The sequence below is a fragment of the Phacochoerus africanus genome, chromosome 6, assembly GCF_016906955.1.
Source record: "Phacochoerus africanus isolate WHEZ1 chromosome 6, ROS_Pafr_v1, whole genome shotgun sequence".
NCBI classification, from domain to species: domain Eukaryota; kingdom Metazoa; phylum Chordata; class Mammalia; order Artiodactyla; family Suidae; genus Phacochoerus; species Phacochoerus africanus.
In genome coordinates, this window is record NC_062549.1 from 98,774,071 (window position 1) to 98,792,378 (window position 18,308).

At 37.6% G+C, this 18,308-nt stretch overlaps 1 protein-coding gene across 3 annotated transcripts in view; it reads left to right on the forward strand.

Moving 5' to 3' along the window:
* GOLPH3L (golgi phosphoprotein 3 like) overlaps nt 1-18,263 on the forward strand; it is a 36,045-nt gene extending 17,782 nt beyond the window's left edge. For 2 of the 3 annotated variants that reach the window (XM_047784736.1, XM_047784734.1), the window contains 3 exons: nt 8,450-8,581; nt 9,767-9,881; nt 16,042-18,263. In XM_047784736.1, coding sequence (XP_047640692.1) covers nt 8,450-8,581; nt 9,767-9,881; nt 16,042-16,469 — 675 coding nt within the window. In that variant the 3' untranslated portion in view covers nt 16,470-18,263. The remainder of the gene's footprint in view (nt 1-8,449; nt 8,582-9,766; nt 9,882-16,041) is intronic. The other variant, XM_047784737.1, reaches the window with a different exon arrangement.
* The last annotated feature ends 45 nt before the right edge of the window (nt 18,264-18,308 follow it).

Below are 18,308 nucleotides of genomic sequence, written 5' to 3' on the forward strand. Positions count from 1 at the left end.
ACTTGTTGATTTTTTGCTTTTGTTTCTTGTATTTTTGGTATCAAGTCCAAAAAAAAAAAAAAGCCATTGACAAAACCAATCTCGAGGAGCTCACCCTGTGTTTTCTTCTTGTAATTTTACTGTTTCAAGAGTTATGGTCAAGTTTTTAATCCACTTTGGGTTGATTTTTGTTTATGGTGTAATGCTTTTTTTTTTTTTTTTTAATTGTTTTAAGCTGTCTCTGTGCTGAGGATCAGCCTAAGGTGTAAAATTAAGGTATTTTCTGGATTTCCCGTAGTGGCGCAGTGGAAACAAGTCTGACTAGGAACCATGAGGTTGCAGGTTCAATCCCTGGCCTTGCTCAGTGGGCTTAGGATCCGGCATTGCTGTGAGCTGTGGTGTAGGTCATAGACACAGCTCAGATCCTGCCTTGCTGTGGCTGTGGTGTAGGCTGGCAGCTTAGCTCCAATTCTTCCATATGCTGCAGGTGTGGCCTTAAAAAGCAAAAAAAAAAAAAAAAAATGTCTTTTCTGGGCATTTGCAATAACCTTCTAATTTCCCCTGTGTATATAGCTGCTTTTTTTTTTCCCCCTTTTTTGCCATTTCTAGGGCCACTTCTGCAGCATATGGAGGTTCCCAGGCTAGGGGTCTAATTGGAGCTGTAGCCGCCGGCCTACACCAGGGTCACAGCAACTCGGGATCCGAGCCGCATCTGCGACCTACACCACAGCTCATGGCAACACTGGATCCTTAACCCACTGAGCAAGGGCAGGGATCAAACCCGCAACCTCATGGTTCCTAGTTGGATTCGTTAACCAATGAGCCACGATGGGAACTCCTGTAGCTGCTTTTGAACATCCTATTCTTTGGTATCTGGCGCCAAAAAGCAGGGAAAAGAAAATGAAGAGGAGAAAAAGGGTATTAGCCCTTTAAATCACCTAGAAGTCACTTTAGCCAGAAGGGGCAGGGCATTTCCTTTCAAAGTGCATCACAAATCATTGATCTTTTTTTTCTCTAAATTCCCTTGCATTTATCATACCTCTCAATGTGTTTCATTCCTGCATTTTCTGATTTTCTCATAGGCATTGTTTAATAACACAGGCTTTGGAAGCAGACACAGCTAGCTTCAAATCCTAAGTCTTTTTTTCTTTCTTTTTTTTATTTTATAAGTCAATGAATTTCTTTTTTCTTTTGTCCTTTAGGGCCGCACCTGCGGCATATGGAGCTTCCCAGGATGGGGTCTAATCAGAGCTGTTGCTGCCAGCCTATGCCAGAGCCACAGCGACACCAGATCCGAGGATCCGGTGTTGCCTTGAGCTGTGGTGTAGGTTGCAGACGGGGCTCGAATCCCGCATTGCTGTGGCTGTGGCGTAGGCCAGCAGCAACAGCTCTGATTAGACCCCTAGCCTGGGAACCTCCACATGCTGGGGTGTGGCTCCAAAAAAAGGCAAAGACAAAAAAAAAATCTGGAAATGGGGTGAGAGATATAGATGAAAGATTATAAAGGTAGCTGATGAATCTAGATGATGGATACATGGAAGTTAGTAATTTCTATGGTTTTGCGTATGTTTGGAAATGTTAAACCCCAAAATGTATTTTTAAAAGGGTGTTGGGGTCATGTTTTCTTAAACCACATGATTCTATTTTATACAATATCTTATTGACTCCCCGTTATGAAAGATTATGAAATTACCTCTCTCACAGTTTCTTCTACCCCTACTCCTCAATATTTTATGAAAATTTGCAGTGTATACATTCTGTTCCATAATTCACACAAAGCTGCTCTGTGAAGGAAAGCTTCAAAACTGGGGTGAGGGAAGAAGCTAAGTGTATTGTATATGTAAAGAAAAATCTGGTCTTATATACACAAATAATAATAGGAATGATAGAATATATAAGTAATTTTTATTTTATTTTTTATGATTTTTTCCAAAATTTTATAAAATATGTGTATACTACTTTTTAATCAGAGAGAAAAAATCTATTTGAAAACAAAAAATGTATCTGCATTTACCTAGTTTCATTCTTCTGAGGTTTAAACATACAATAAATACCTTTGTGTTTCCAAATCCTCTTTTAAATCATTTGAGGAATTATATGGAAATAGATTTAGAGCCTTAGACACATTTCAGATTTTTTTGCTTCCATTCTCAGCTCTCTTTTCTTCTATTTTCTTTGGATAGTGTGTAGCAATGAAAATTCCATGTTCTCATACAGATTGTGGGAAAAGAAAGGCATATAAGTTACTGTTACTGGAGTTGCCATTGTGGCTCAGTGGGTTACAAACCAGACTAGTATCCTTGAGGACGAAGATTTGATCCCTGGCCTCACTCGGTGGGAAAAGGGTCCAGTGTTGCCGTGTGCTGTGGTATAGGGCGCAGATGCATCTTGGATCTGGTGTGGCTGTGGCGTAGGCCGGCAGCTGCAGCTTCAATTTGACCCCTAGCTTTGGAACTTCCATATGCAATGGGTGTGGCCCTAAAAAGAAAAAAGGAAAAAAAAAAAAAGAAAAGAAAAAAGTTAACTGTTACCATTTTGGTGCTACGATCGTTTTTAAATTTTTTAAATAAAAAATTAACATTTTTCCTGGCCAGAATGAGATTCGAAGCTTATGTAGGAATAATCAAAGATTACCAGTTGTGTTCTTTTATTTTGGATTTCTTTTTCACTGATAAGGCATTACCGTTTGTTTTTCTTTTTTGAACTTTTGATAATGGCTTTTATTAAAAATAAAAAAAAAAACAACAAAAAAAACCAAGAGTTCCTTGGTTGCCTAGCAGTGAATCATTCAAGATTCACTGCTGTGGCTCAGGTTTGATCCCAGGAACTTCCGCATGCTATGGGCACAGCCAAAAAATAAAACCAAACAAACCAGCTAACCTTAACTGACAACCATTAGAAGACTAATAAACTGATTATTATGATCAGCGTTGTATCTTCCCACCCAGTGTTGTAAACAAGCCTATAAAAGGGTATAATCTTCATGTAGTTGAGAAATGATATCCATTTGTCTAGGTTTATAATCCATTCTTCCCAGTCATGCTGAAATCATCTGTTAAACCAGAATAACAGCCAGGTCACAGTTCCTTATTCCCCATTACGATTAAGCAGAATGAGCTTTTAATAATTAAACTTTTTTCTAAAATGTCTCTGTTGGCTATGTGGACATAGAAATATTGAGTTCCAATGGATCACATCAATTTATAAAAGAGGAATTTAGATCAAATCCACTATTTTAATAGAGCACTTTTAAGGAAAATCGTAAACTAACCCTCTTTAAAGTAATTTTTTTAGAGAAAAAAATGGAAAAAAATCTCATTTTTCTTGTATAACTTTTTTTTCCTGTATAATTTTTAATAATCCTGGAGATCATCATGCAGACATTGGGCTTTGGAATTGGACATGTAGAAAAGGCTTCAAGAAGACACAGTAAAATTCCTTTTCTCATGGAAAGTGAAGCAATTTTAATGCTGAATCTTCAGATTTAGCGGGAGGGAAAGATTTTTCTTTTGAGATTTTTTTTCCTAACAAAATGATATTTTTTCAGTGTAGATTATTTGCAAAAACAAGAAAATCCTTTTTAAAATAGACAGAATTTTATATTATTGTAATAATCGTAAATATACAATTATGTATTTGCATAGTTTTTCATTCAATGTTGTCATAAGGATTTTCTAACTTTTTTTTCTTGGTTTTTTTTTTTTGCTTTTTAGGGCCGAACCCACAGCATATAGAGCTTCTTAGGCTAGGGATCAAATCGGAGCTGTAGCTGCCAGCCTACACCACAGCCACGGCAACACCAGATCCAAGGTGCGTCTACGACATACACCACAGCTCAGGCATCACTGGATCTTTAACCCATGGGGCAAGGCCAGGATCCTCATGGATACTAGTTGTATTCGTTTCTATGCACCACAACAGGAACTCCCTAACGTTGTTTTTCTAAAACTCCTTTTAATGATGCTTCAAATTTCTTTGCTTTCTTTCTTCTTCTTACCCCAAGCAAGCAACTTTAAAATTTTTAACCTTCAGAGTTGTTTTAAGGTGTGTCTTCAAGGAAGTTTGCATAGCAAACTCGACTAGGCGGAAATTCAGTGTAAAGTGTTGACAGTCTGAATTTATTGAAATCTCTCTTTTTTTTTTGGCCATGCCCACAGCACGTGGAAGTTCCTAGGCCAGAGATTAACTTTGCACCACATCAGTGACAATGCCTTATCCTTAACCTCTAAGCCACCAGGGAACTCCTGAATTTATTGAAACCTTATTGCCCAACCTTTTACAGGAATAAAATGGCTTTATCAAAAATTTAAATATGGGAGTTCCTGTTGTGGCTCAGCAGAAACAAATCCAACTAGTATCCACAAGGATTCGGGTCCAATCCCTCATCTTACTCAGTGGATTAAGCATCCCACATTGTCATGAGCTGTAGTGTCAGTTGTGCACATGGCGCAGATCCCGCATTGCTGTGGCTGTGATGTAGGCTGGTAGCTGCAGCTCCAATTTGACTCCTAGCCTGGGAACTTAAGAATGCTGCAGGTGCAGCCCTAAAAAAAAATAAAATTCAGTATGTATAATCTTTGTCTTAAAAATTTCTTCTAGGAATTTATTCAATAGAAATACATACAAATTGATATTTCTGTGTAGCATTTTTTATAATGCCAAAAAAATTATGAGCAACCCAAACATCAATAAGGACTTGGATAGATAAACTGTAGTGTATCTAAAATGCAATACTAGGCGTTCCCACTGTGGCACAACAAGTTAAAGGTCCAAAGTTGTCTCTGTGGCTGCACAGGTTTTATCCCCAGACCAGCACAGTGGGATAAGGATCTAGTGTTGCAGCAGCTGTGGTGTATGTCACAGCTCTGGCTCAGATTGATCCCTGGCCAAGGAACTTTCATATGCCACAGCTGCAGCCAAAAAAGGAAAAAAAAGATGCAGCCATTACATTGATTGAGGTAGCTTTGTGTTTAGTGATGTGGAAAGATATCCAAAATAATGGGTAAGTGGAAAAATTCCCACTCAGCATGATCTCATTTCTGTATGTAATATCGGTAAGTATATAATAGTCTATGTAAAATCTAGAAAATACCCACTAAACTGTTACATGGAGATGATTATAGGAGACTTTTATTTTCTAAATTATGCATTTCTATAATATGATCTTTTCGTTTTTTTTTTTTTTTTTGACATTTTTTTTTTCTTTTTGTCTGCATCCACAACATGTAGAAGTCCTGGGCCAGGGATCAAACCCAAGCCACAGCAGCATCACCACCAGATCCTCAATCCACTGCACCACCAGAGAGTTTCAATCATATGTTACTTTTTTAATCAAGACTATGTCTGCTATCCAAAGATCTCATTCTGCCAATCCTCCAGTATTCTCTGTTGGTCATGAGACAGTGTGCAATTTTGGTTTTTTAAATTTTTCTTTTTCTCTTTTCACTTGTGTATATAACCTTTGGTAATTAAATTTAACGAATGGTGAACTTCAGTATGCATGTGGTAAATCATACTGCATCCTAAAGCACTGGCCCTTCAATGCATTATCTTTATTGTAGATGGTTTGAGAATTCACTAAAACAGCCAGATAGATTTAGAGGAAACTAGATTTTAGAGTTATAATTATTTTTAAAATGCTTCTGTGTATTTTTTTACTTTTTCTGTTATGGCATATGATTCAATAAAAGAAAGGTAAAAATCTAAATTGAAGAGTTTTGTATAATATGAGAGACTATGATGGGAAAGGGTGATATGGAATATATACGGTTTGTACGTCCTGGTCTCCATTATTTCTTTATTTACAGTGCTTCGCATTTCTAGTTCTGTTTACAATCTGACCTCATTCTTGCTGAAACAGAAGTTACATGGTTAGGCAGAAATGAAGACAAGGAAAACTTTCCTCTAATTGCTTTAATCCTGGATGAAATGTTTGCACACCTGTTGAGATTCATAAACTCACCAGGATTATATAAAGGTTATGCCTAAGTAAATTATATATCCTAAAGTGAAGTTATAGTTTAACCTTAACTAGGCAGCGAACTTGTATATAACCAAATATTGGTAGGAAAAAAAAATGGCTTACTCCCTCCTTAAAAAGGAGTTACAGGTATGACTCTTGAAGTAGCCATGAGGCAGGCTCAGTCTCTCCATGCCTTACTCTCAGCAGAACTAAATGCAGATCTTCCTCTCTAGAGGAAGACATCCTCAATCTAGACCTCCAGAATTTCATAGATTCACAAAAAATTAAATATGGACCTGTTAACCAAGTATCATAACCATACAAAGAAAAAGACACCCATGAGAATGAACCAGTAGAAATAACAAGGACCTCAGGTATTAAAATGATCAAACAATATGAGATATCTGTGATATTTTTAAAGAAACAAAAGAATCTTGAAGTTCTCTGGTGGCCTAGTGTTTAAGGACTCAGCAATGACACTGCTGTGGTTTACTATTAGTTTACTACTGTGAGTCAGGCTTGGGGATGCCTGGCCCAGGAACTTCTGCAGGCTGTGGGTGTGGTCAAAGAAAGAAAGAAAGAAAGAATCACAAAATGAAATACAAGAAGAAATGATCACAAATGACCAGGCAAAAGTGAAAAATAAATAAAACTTTTGGAGATGACAAATAGTTGAAATCAAAAGCTCAGCATTATTTTAACATATTAAACATAGAAAGTAAATTAGAGCCAGGTACAAACTAACTCTTGAGAAAGCAATATAGAGACAAAGGAAATTGAAAATATAAAAAAGAAGTTAAAAGACATGGAAGTTAAAGAGTTCCCGTTGTGGCTCACCAGTTAATAAATCTGACTAGCATCCATGATCCCTGGCCTTGCTCAGTGGGTAAGGATCTGGTGTTGCCATGAGCTATGGTGTGGGTCACAGATGTGGCTTGGATCCTGTGTTGTTGTGGCTCTGGCATAGGCCGGTGGCTACAGCTCCGATTAGACCCCTAGTCTGGGAACCTCCATATGCCGAGGGAGCGACCCTAGAAAAGGCAAAAAGACAAAAAATAAAAATAAAAAATAAAACATGGGTAATAGTAGTACCTCCTTTGTTGTGAAGATGTAATCATATAACACATGTATAAAAGCTTATTTAACACAAATCTACTATGCAATAAGTGTTTAATAAATATTAGACATTACCATTACTGTGATTTAGTCTTGTTGATGCTTTAAGGCCCGGCTTGACTCTCCCTACCAATGTCACACCCACCTTCTCTCCAGTGAGAGGGAATGCTGCACCCAAGATAGTTAAAGAGTGTTAAACAGTTCTGATAATGCTGATGGGTCTTTCTTGTGTTAATCATAACTCCTTGCTCAGAATCTTCAGAATTCAGTATTGCCTTTCCATAAAAAATTGAAAGCATCAAGATTTTCCATAGCCTAGCCTGACCAACTTGCTCATGAGTTCTCTTTGAATCCTTGAGTTTTATCTCCATATGTATTTGAGGTCTCCTTCCTTAACACTTTTGTTTAAAATGCCCTTTTGAAGATTACATAGAATTTGGATGGTTTCCTTCATCTGGAAAACCCTCCCTCTCTGCTAAATTCAGCCTATTCTTCAAACCCCAGCCCATGTCCTGTAAGAGTTCCTGACTACTCTAGCCCAAAAGTCATTTATAATTTGAAAAACTGTCATCTAAACCATACTTCCTATAATCATTTATGCCTTATCTTCTACTCCATTTCCAACTGAACATTTATTTAAATTGTATATTATCACAGAAAACCTTTCCTTGATTTTGCATGGTCTTTCTGGCTAAGTTTTTAGCTCCTTAAGACTGGCTATTAATTATATATCTTTTTATTCCCTATAGGTCTTAGAGAAGGGAAGCTAAACATTTAAGTGCATAGAATATGCCAGGGACTATAGTAAAAGTTTTATTACATATATCTCACTTATTCCTCACCAGAAACTTACAAAGATAGATATCAGTGCCCCCATTTTACAGATGAGGACATTGCACTTGAGAAAGGTTAAGTAACGTACCCAGGGCACTTAACTAGTCAGTGGCAGAGCTGGATTTCTACTATACCACCCATCAAAAGAGCTTGCAACTAATACATTTCTTGGCGATGTAAAAGGCTTAAATGGTTTATACATTTTTTTTTTACTTGATTTACCTGTATCCTGCTCTGAAATTTAGAATGTCATGGAAACAGATATCAAGGAAGCAAAAATTCTTCTCAGAAATTAAAATTTGGCATGCCAATTATTAACTAACAGCCAAAGCGTAGGAATTCACAAAGAGATTGAAATTAGACAGAAAAATCATACTTTGAGGGATTTAGATTAAGGGAGTTAGAGATTATTTTTTCTCTTATTCTCCCCTTGGCCTTGAGTTCATGTAATGTGACGTGAAATTAATCACACAGCACAGTGGACCATTTTTCAGGTGCTTGTTGCAAGTCCATATCCCTTTCAGAACATTCTTTCTCTTCTCTTTTCCCCTTTCCTAGGGTTATACATCTTTCTGGAATGACTGCATATCATCTGGCCTTCGAGGGGGCATCCTGATAGAGCTGGCCATGCGAGGTCGAATCTATCTAGAACCCCCCACCATGCGTAAGAAGCGGCTACTAGACAGAAAGGTAGAGCATCCTCTGTGAACATCCTCTTATGAAAGGGCAGATACCAGTGGTCCATTATGGAGGAATAGGAAGGTTTGAGTAGTGAGACAAGACAAATATCACAGACTCAGTTGTCCCATTGTCTAACAGGTTTAATTATCCTGTAGTAGAGAAAGAAGTCTAAGTACTCATGGTCTAAAGAAGTTCATGGTTTTATCTTACTTTTTTTTATGCAGAAAAAAATCACATTTAGGATGGCGTTGATTATTTCTTCCTCTATGTCTGTAGCTATAATATTATGAAATAGAGTATTATATGTGAGGAGGCAATTATGTGGGTCAGGTGCAGTTTTTACCAAAATCTGGTCATCCTCAGATAACCATTCAATTTCCCTTCTTCCAATTATTTTGCAAGTCCTCTCCAGCAAATGAGCTATATTGCTATCTCCATTTTCTGACTATTCATATTTTCCACTCACAACTTCATTGTCATACTCCGCACTCTACTGAAACTACCTTCTTCGGTATCACCAGACAATTTTCAGTCTTCAATTTATTTGCCTCTTTTAACCTATGTGTGGCATTTGACACTTTTGACCACTTCCTGCTTCAGACTTTCTCTGTTCTTGACCTTCGTTTCTCTGGCTATTTCTTTTCCTTCTACCTACCTTAACATCTAAGTCTCAGTTTGTGCTTTGTATAACTTTGTATCCTTTTGGAGATATCATTTACCTTTACAGCTTCATCTATCACCCCCCATGATATTAACTCCCAAATTTCTAGGCCTGTCTTCTTTTTCCACTCCCTGGAACATAGTTAACTATTGACCAGACATTTCAACATGGCTATCCCATATCAGTTAAAAGCAAACTGCGTCAACTTTTCCCCTAAATTGATTCCTTTTCCTGACTTTCCTACCTTAATTTGCTTTACAAGTTGGTTTTCCAGACTCAGAGAGTTATTAGTGAATCCTTTTTCCATTATCATTTATATCCAGTTTGTCACTAGGGCCCACTTCAAAGGTTATTTTTATCTCCCCACTATCACCTCACATTAGATTTTAAATTGCTTGAGAACAGTGGCAGTATATTATGCTGCTTTGCATTTCCTACCACACTGAATCAATAATGTATATATAGCATATTGAATGATTTTAATTTAAATGAAGTAAATGAACCAGGGTCCCGTGTTTCTTCTTTTCTGAAAGGTACTACTAAAGTCAGACAGCCCAACAGGAGATGTTTTACTGGATGAAACTCTCAAACACATCAAAGCAACTGAGCCCACAGAAACTGTCCAAACATGGATAGAGCTACTCACTGGTAAGACGACTCAGAATGATTTTAAAACCCCACATTTTGGAGTTCCTATGGTGGTGCAGCGGTAATGAACCCAACTAGTGTCCATGAGAACCCTAGTAATGATCCTCAGTGGGCTGAGGATCCGGTGTTGCCGTGAGCTGCAGTGTAGGTCTCAGACATGGCTTCGATCTGGCATTGCTGTGGTTGTGGCGTCGGCCTGCAGCTACAGCTCTGATTCAACCCCTAACCTGGGAACTTCCATGTGCCGTGGATGCGGCCCTAAAAATGACAAATAGATAAATAAATAAATAAAAATCCCACATTTCATAATATTTATCCTATTCTTAAGGTTGGGAAAAGAAGTATAAAAATTCAGGGTGCTGCATAAGATATATGTGATAGGTCACTGTTTATACCAATGAGGGACAAAAAAGGCATGATTAATCAATACATATAGTTGTTGAAAGCTTTACTTCTGCTACCACACCTCATAAGTTCACAAGAAATTTTTTAACATCTGTTGATATATAATTCACATACCATGAATTGACCCATTTAAAATGTACAGTTAAATGGATTTTAGCATATTCACACAGTTGTGCAATCATTATCACAATCTAAGCTTATTCTGGGGATTTTCATCATCCCCAGAATAAACCCCATACTCCTTAGAAGTTCTTCCCACATTTCCACAACCCTCCTGACCAGCTCCAGGCAACCACTAATCTACAGTCTATCGCTGTAGATTTGCCTATTCCGAATATTTCATATAAATGGAATTATCCTACCTATGGATTTTTGTGACTGGCTTCTTAAGATGTTTTCAGGGTCCATCCATGTTGGAGCATGTATCAATACTTCATTCCTTTTTTTCTTAAGGGCAAGTTCAAAAACTTTAATGTGAATAACTAAGTCGGTGGCATAAAATTTTAGGAGACTTCCATAGGGCACCTTGAGGTCACAACCAGTGTCACTTTCTGGAACAGTTTTTTTAATTAAAGTTTGTATTGAGATATTTGTATATTCACATATAGGTGTAAGAAATAATACAGAGATCATTTTAACAAAATTAGAATACCAGTGAAGAAATAGAAACCAAAAGGAAAATCTAAGCTTAAATACAATACACTATGTGGATTCAAAAACAGATTTAATCAGGCAGAAGAAAGAATTAGCAAACTTGAAGATAGCACAATTAACGTAATAAAGTCTGGGGAGGACTTTGTCCATGTTTTCATTTAGCTATTTGCTAAAAGAAGCATCATAAAGAAACATCTTTAAGACAGTTGTTTTCCAAATCTTTGTGTAGTAAACTTGACATCCGGGCTTCCTCGGGTATATATTATATCACTTGCTTTTGTTCCTTTGAATGGACTGTACCTTTCTGTTTCTCCATATGCCTTGTGATTTGTTGTTGTTATTGTTGTTGAAAACTGGATGTTTGAATCTTGTAATTTGGTAATTCTATATTTCCCCCTATTTTCCTTGTGTTTTTTGTTTTTTTGTTTGTTTTTTATTGTTGTATGGGGTCTCTGTGTTATGGATCAGACTGAGGTGAAAGCTTTCGATTTCAGGTCTTTTCTGTGGTTATGTCTTTTCTTGAGCAAGCATAGTGGGTCTCTAAAAATACTGTGTATATGCAGTTATTTTTGAATCTAAAAAAACAAAAACAAAAAACCTTCTCTTTTAAATCTCCAAGCAGCTGCTTCAGTTGGTGGGGATTGGAACGATGGCAGCCTTTAGCAGCATGTCAGCCATCAGAAGCTGCAATCCATAATCAGAACACAGATCCTGATATTTCAAAGATAAGGTCCTTATTGCCTACCCTCACTCCAGCAAGCTACACCAAAACTACAAATTATTGTCCCCACGGATGCCTATCATGGTACTGGGGTCTGAGGACTGAATAGTCACTACTGCACTGAAGGCTGAAATTGACTGATATTACCACATTTTGCCAAGTGTTCATATAGACTCAGAGTTCCAAAATAGTTATTTCAGGTAGATTCTACTACCAGTACAATGTTTGTCTAGGTAGAGAGATGAATCTCTGTTGCTTGCCATTGTCCCAGAGGTAATACCTTAATGATTAACATTTTTAAAAACGTTATGAACTATACCCAGTGTCATTAGGGCCCATTTCAAATATTATTTTTATATCTCCACTATCACCCCATATTAGATTGTAAACTTCTTGAGGACAGGATTAGGGACTGCTTTTCACAGTGGTTATATTGTTCTACATTCCCACCACCAGTGTGTGAGAGTTTTAATTGCTCCACATCCTCTTTAATACTTGTTATTCTCTGTCTTCGTAATTTTATTTTAGCCATCCTAGTGCATATATAGTATTTCTCATTGTGATTTTTATTTGCATTCCCCTAATGACTAATAATGTTAAGCATCATTATATGTGCTTATTGGCCATTTGTGTATCTTCTTTGGAGAATTGTCTATTCAAATCCTTTGCCCATTTTTTTTGTCTTTTTTTTGTGTTCTAGGGCCGCTCCCGCGGCACATGGAGGTTCCAGGCTAGGGATCTAATCGGAGCTGTAACCGCCAGCCTACACCACAGCAACGCAGGATCCGAGCTGCGTCTGCAACCTACACCACAGCTAACGGCAACGCCAGATCCTTAACCCACTGAGCAAGGTCAAGGATCGAACCCGCAACCTCATGGTTCCTAGTCGGATTTGTTAACCACTGAGCCATGACGGGAACTCCTGGATATCATCAAATTTTTTTGTGTGTCTTTTGAGGTGATCATTTGGTTTTTGCTTTTTATCTATTGATATTACTTGATTTTTGTATTTTAAAACAACTGTGCTCTTCTGGTTGAAGGCCTACCTGACCATATTACATAATCTTTAGTATATGTTGCTGGATTTGTTTGCCAGTATTTCATTGAGTATTTTTGTAACTATATTCGTAAGGGATATTGGTCTGTGGTTTTTTTGTGATGTCTTTAATTTGTTTTAGTGTCAGAATAATACTGTGTAGACTAAGGAAGTCTTCCCTCCTCCTCCTCCTCTTTTTTTTAAGCATCTGTGAAGGATTGGTATTAATTATTCATTAAGTATTTGGTAAAATTACTGGTAAAGCCATCTTGACCACACTTTTCTTTGTGGGCATTTTCAAAGTCACTTATTCAATTTATTTAATTGTCATAGAGCTATTAAAATTTTCTGTTTCTTGTTGAATCAGTTTAGGTAATTTGTGTATTTCAAGGAATTTGTCTGTTCTAGGTTGTCTAATTTGTTGCCGTGCTGTTTTTCATATATTTCCTTATAACCCTTTTTTTTTTGTCTTTTTTTAGCTATTTCTTGCGCCACTCCCGGAGGTTCCCAGGCTAGGGGTCAAATCGGAGCTGTAGCCCCCGGCCTACGCCAGAGCCACAGCAATGCGGAATCCAAGCCGCGTCTGCAAACTACACCACAGCTCACAGCAACGCCAGATCGCTAACCCACTGAGCAAGGGCAGGGACTGAACCCGCAACCTCATGGTTCCTAGTTGGATTCGTTAACCACTGCGCCACAACGGGAACTCCTTTTATAACCCTTTTTATTTTTTGAAGGTCAGTAGTGATATCTCCACTTTCATTGCTGATTTTAGTAATTTGAGTCTCCTCCCTTTTTTCCTTGGTCACTCTAGGTTTATTAGTTTTTTCATCTTTTCATTAAACCAAGTTTTGATTTCTTTTTCTTTTTTTTTTTTAATTGTTATTTCCCCAATACAATTTTTTTTTCCTACTGTACAGCATGGTGACCCAGTTACACATACATGTACACATTCTATTTTCTGACATTATCATGTTCCATCATAAGTGACTAGACATAGTTCCCAGTGCTACACAGCAGGATCTCATTTCTAATCCATTCCAAAGGCAATAGCTTGTATCTATTAACCCCAAGCTCCCCAACCACCCCACTCCCTCCCCTTCTGCTTGGCAACCACAAGTCTATTCTCCAAGTCCATGATTTTATTTTCTGTGGAAAGGTTCACTTGTGCCTAGATTCCAGATATAAGTGATATCATATGGTATTTGTCTTTCTCTTTCTTGACTTACTTCACTCAGTAGCAGAGTCTCTGGTTCCATCCACGTTGCTGCAGATGGCATTAGTTCATTCTTTTTTATGGCTGAATAGTATTCCATTGTGTATATATACCACATCTTCCTAACCCAATCATCTGTCGATGAACATTTGGGTTGTTTCCATGTTTTGGCTCTTGTGAATAGAGCTGCAATGAACATGTGGGTGCATGTGTCTTTTGCAAGGAGAGTTTTGTCTAGATATATGCCCAAGAGTGATCTTGTTGGGTCATATGGTAGTTCTATATATAGACTTCTAAGTTACCTCCATACTGATCTCCATAGTGGTTGTACCAGCTTACATTTCCACCAACAGTGCAGGAGGGTTCCCTTTTCTCCACACCCCCTCCAGCATTTATTATTTGTGGACTTATTAATGATGGCCATTCTGACTGGTGTGAGGTGGTATCTCGTGGTAGTTTTGATTTGCATTTCTCTAATAATCAGTGATGTAGAGCATTTTTTCATGTGCTTGTTGGCCATCTTTACATCTTCCTTGGAAAAATGTCTATTCAGGTCTTTTGCCCATTTTTCAATTGGGTTGTTGGCTTTTTTGCTGTTGAGTTGTATAAGTTGCTTGTATATTCTAGAGACTAAGCCCTTGTCAGTTTGCATCATTTGAAACTATTTTCTCCCATTCTGTAAGTTTTCTTTTTGGTTTCCTTTGCTGTGCAAAAGCTTGTCAGTTTGATTAGGTCCCATTGGTTTATTTTTGCTCTTATTTCTGTTGCTTTGGGAGACTGACCTGAGAAAATATTCATAAGGTTGATGTCAGAGAATGTTTTGCCTATGTTCTCTTCCAGGAGTTTGGTGGTGTCTTGTCTTATATTTAAGTCTTTCAGCCATTTTGAGTTTATTTTCATGCATGGTGTGAGGGTGTGTTCTAGTTTCATTGATTTGCATGCAGCTGTCCAGGTTTCCCAGCAAGACTTACTGAAAAGAATGTCTTTTTCCCATTTTATGTTTTTGCCTCCTTTTTCAAAGTTTAATTGACCATAGATGTCTGGGTTTATTTCTGGGTTCTCTGTTCTGTTCCATTGGTCTATATGTCTCTTTTGGTACCAGTACTATGCTGTCTTGATGACTGTGGCTTTGTAATATTGCCTGAAGTCTGGGAGAGTTATGCCTCTTGCTTAGTTTTTGTTCCTCAGAATTGCTTTGGCAATTCTGGGTCGAGTTTTGATTTTATTGTTTCTATTCTTTTCATTTTCTCTATTTCCTCTTAATCTTTATTATTTCCTTTTTCCTACTTGCTTTGGGATTAGTATAATTTTCCTTTTCATGGTCACACCTGTGGCATATGGAAATTCCTGGGCTAGGGGTCAAATCCGAGCTGCATGAGTGGCCTATACCACAGCTTGTGGCAACGCCAGATCCTTAACCCACTGAGCAAGGCCAGGGGTGGAACCTGCATCCTCATGGACACTGTGTCAGGTTCTTAATTTGCTGAGCCACAATGAGAACTTCCAGGATTAGTATGATCTTTTCCTAGTTTTTTAAGGTAGAAGATTAGGTTATTGATTTGACAATAACCTAATATCTAACTACCTTTGGATATCTCCCTAACCTTTTCTAATATCTCATTTGGATCATAAATTTCTGTTACTTGGCCAGTGGTGCACCATGATCATGTAGTGGATAGTACCCTGCATTGTGGATCATAAATTTCTGTCTTAGCACTGCTTTATGCTGCATTCTATATGTTTTAATATGTTGTGGAAGTTGTTTTTTTTTTCATTCTACTCAAGTGTGTTTTTTAAATTTTCCTTGTGATTTCTTTGACTCATTGGTTATTTAGGGAGTCTGTTGTTTAATTTCCACATACTTTCTAATTTCTCAAATTTCTTTCTGTTATTAATTTCTAATTTAATTCCACTATAGTTGGATAGCATACTTTGTATGTTTTCAGTCCGTATAAATGTATTAAGGCTTGTTTTATGGCCTAGCATAGGGTATATCCTGGAGAATGTTTCATGTGCACTTGAGAAGAATATGTATTCTACTGTTATAGGATAGAATATTCTACAGATGTCTGGTTAGGTCTATTTGGTTTATAGTGTTGTTCAAGCCCTCTATTTATTTTCCCCATAGGTGAGACCTGGAACCCTTTCAAATTACAGTACCAGCTGAGAAATGTAAGAGAGCGAATTGCAAAGAACCTAGTAGAGAAGGGTATTCTAACCACTGAGAAGCAGAATTTCCTCCTATTTGACATGACTACTCACCCAGTGACCAATACAACAGAGAAACAGCGCCTAGTGAAAAAACTTCAAGATAGTGTCTTAGAGCGGTGGGTAAATGACCCTCAGCGTATGGACAAGCGAACACTAGCACTCCTGGTGCTAGCCCACTCCTCCGACGTGCTAGAGAATGTCTTCTCTTCTTTGACAGATGACAAGTATGACGTGGCAATGAATCGAGCCAAGGACCTAGTAGAACTGGATCCTGAGGTAGAGGGGACAAAGCACAGTGCCACAGAGATGATCTGGGCTGTGCTGGCAGCCTTCAATAAATCCTAAAGCCAGCAGGTATTTTTCCTTTTCCCTTGCTGGCCAGTGACTGTGAGAGACACCATCACTGAATTTTGTGTGATGAGATGTTTTTCATCATTCTTTTTTCCTTCTGTTGAATCAGACTCGTGATTTGGGGACAGCAACTTCAGGGCTTCTCCATAGACCTTGACTTATCAACAGAATTTATTTCACCTTATTATACTTCCACTCCAGAGGTGAATAAACTGGGTTAGAACCCACATACCCCTAGGAAACATTTTCTCTCACTTCTAGGTTTACTTCTATCCCGTGTTCCTTAGAATTAGCAGGACTATCTAAGTGAGATTTGGAGTTCTCTAGCCACAGAATGCAAATGAGATGTAGAGTAAACCATTTATCACATTTTTAAAGCCTGTTTTCTATCTTAAATATGTATTTTCAGGCTGTCTCTAGGGCTCTAAGTAATATAGCTTATTGACGTAACTGTCTCTCTGAATAAGGGGCAATGGAAACAAAACTAATTTTTGGAGCAGATGGTCTCTGGGAGGTAAATGTATGTCCCACTAGTGATTTTCTTGTCTTTCCTTTTCTAACCTAATGAGAATTCCAAATTTGATTACCTGGTTCTCACAGCCCTAGAACAAGAAATATATTCTATACTGTCTCTTAGCATTATCCTACCCCATCATTCAGTAGAACAGAAGTCTAAGTGGAAAAAATGTCTGTGTCAACCACCTCCTTCATGCAGTCAGCATTACATTTTATGAGGAAGGGAAGTGGCATCAGAATTTCCACTCTTTAGCACATGACTGTCCAGATGACTCTGAATGTCTCCACTTTGACCAAATTCAGGGAGTTGTAAATGTCAGTTGCTGAATACCAGCAACCTGAGTCCAGACAATATAACTAAACTCTAGATCTTCTGGTTCCCTAATTTGGCTTCCTAAATAAATTGATAGATTTTTCCCTATGTTTAAGGATTCTGGAAGTAGTTTTGTCTATTTTTAGTCCATAGATGCCCTCCTAGTCATTAGTCGTGTCTCAACATAACCATCTTTCTAACCAAACCTCTAAAACATTTTTCACTTCAGTAGTGAGTACAAAGAGAGCTTATTAAGAAAAATTCTATTTAGAAGGGCAATTTGATATTAAAAGCATCCTGATATAAAGTCTAGAATTTGGGAATATAAAGAGGACAGGCACCAAACTGCTAATGTCAAGCATTTGTTATGCTGATACTTTTAATGCATCTTGCCTCTTGACAGCTACAGAGAAATGGACTATCAAATCGTTAATACAGATGACCCAGACCTGATGCCAGATCTTCATGATCAGAAGTAATTAAATGAAATTATAATTCTCATCTCCTCCCCTAAACCTGTCTAGCCCCACAAAATTCCCCAACTCAATTAACTTTTTTCACTTTAGGTTATACTTAAATGACTAGAGATACAAATTTTTAAGTGAAACAAATTCTTAAATGAGAGCTTCAGTCTAGCTCTCTAAAAGTATAAAAACCAGTGCACATCTCTACCTGACTTAGTTTTTCTTTCCATTTGAACAATTCGGCATGAATTGAAACCAGGTTTTCCTGTGGAAAGTTTCAGCTTGATTGGGATGGGGGGGTAGGGTGTAGAAGTTGAGTTGAGTTCTTTCTAGTAACTCTTGGTCAGTGTTTATTTTTATATTATATCTCAATAGGATGAGGATGTCTTCAGTTTGAATCTGCATAATGTTTACTGCAAAACCGCTTTTCATTTAATGCATATGGCCTTCACATTTCTGTATAATAAAGATCAATTATTGGCTCTCTGGTCTCTCCATGCAGTTTTACAACCTCAGTTATTTTACCTGGAAATAAGAACT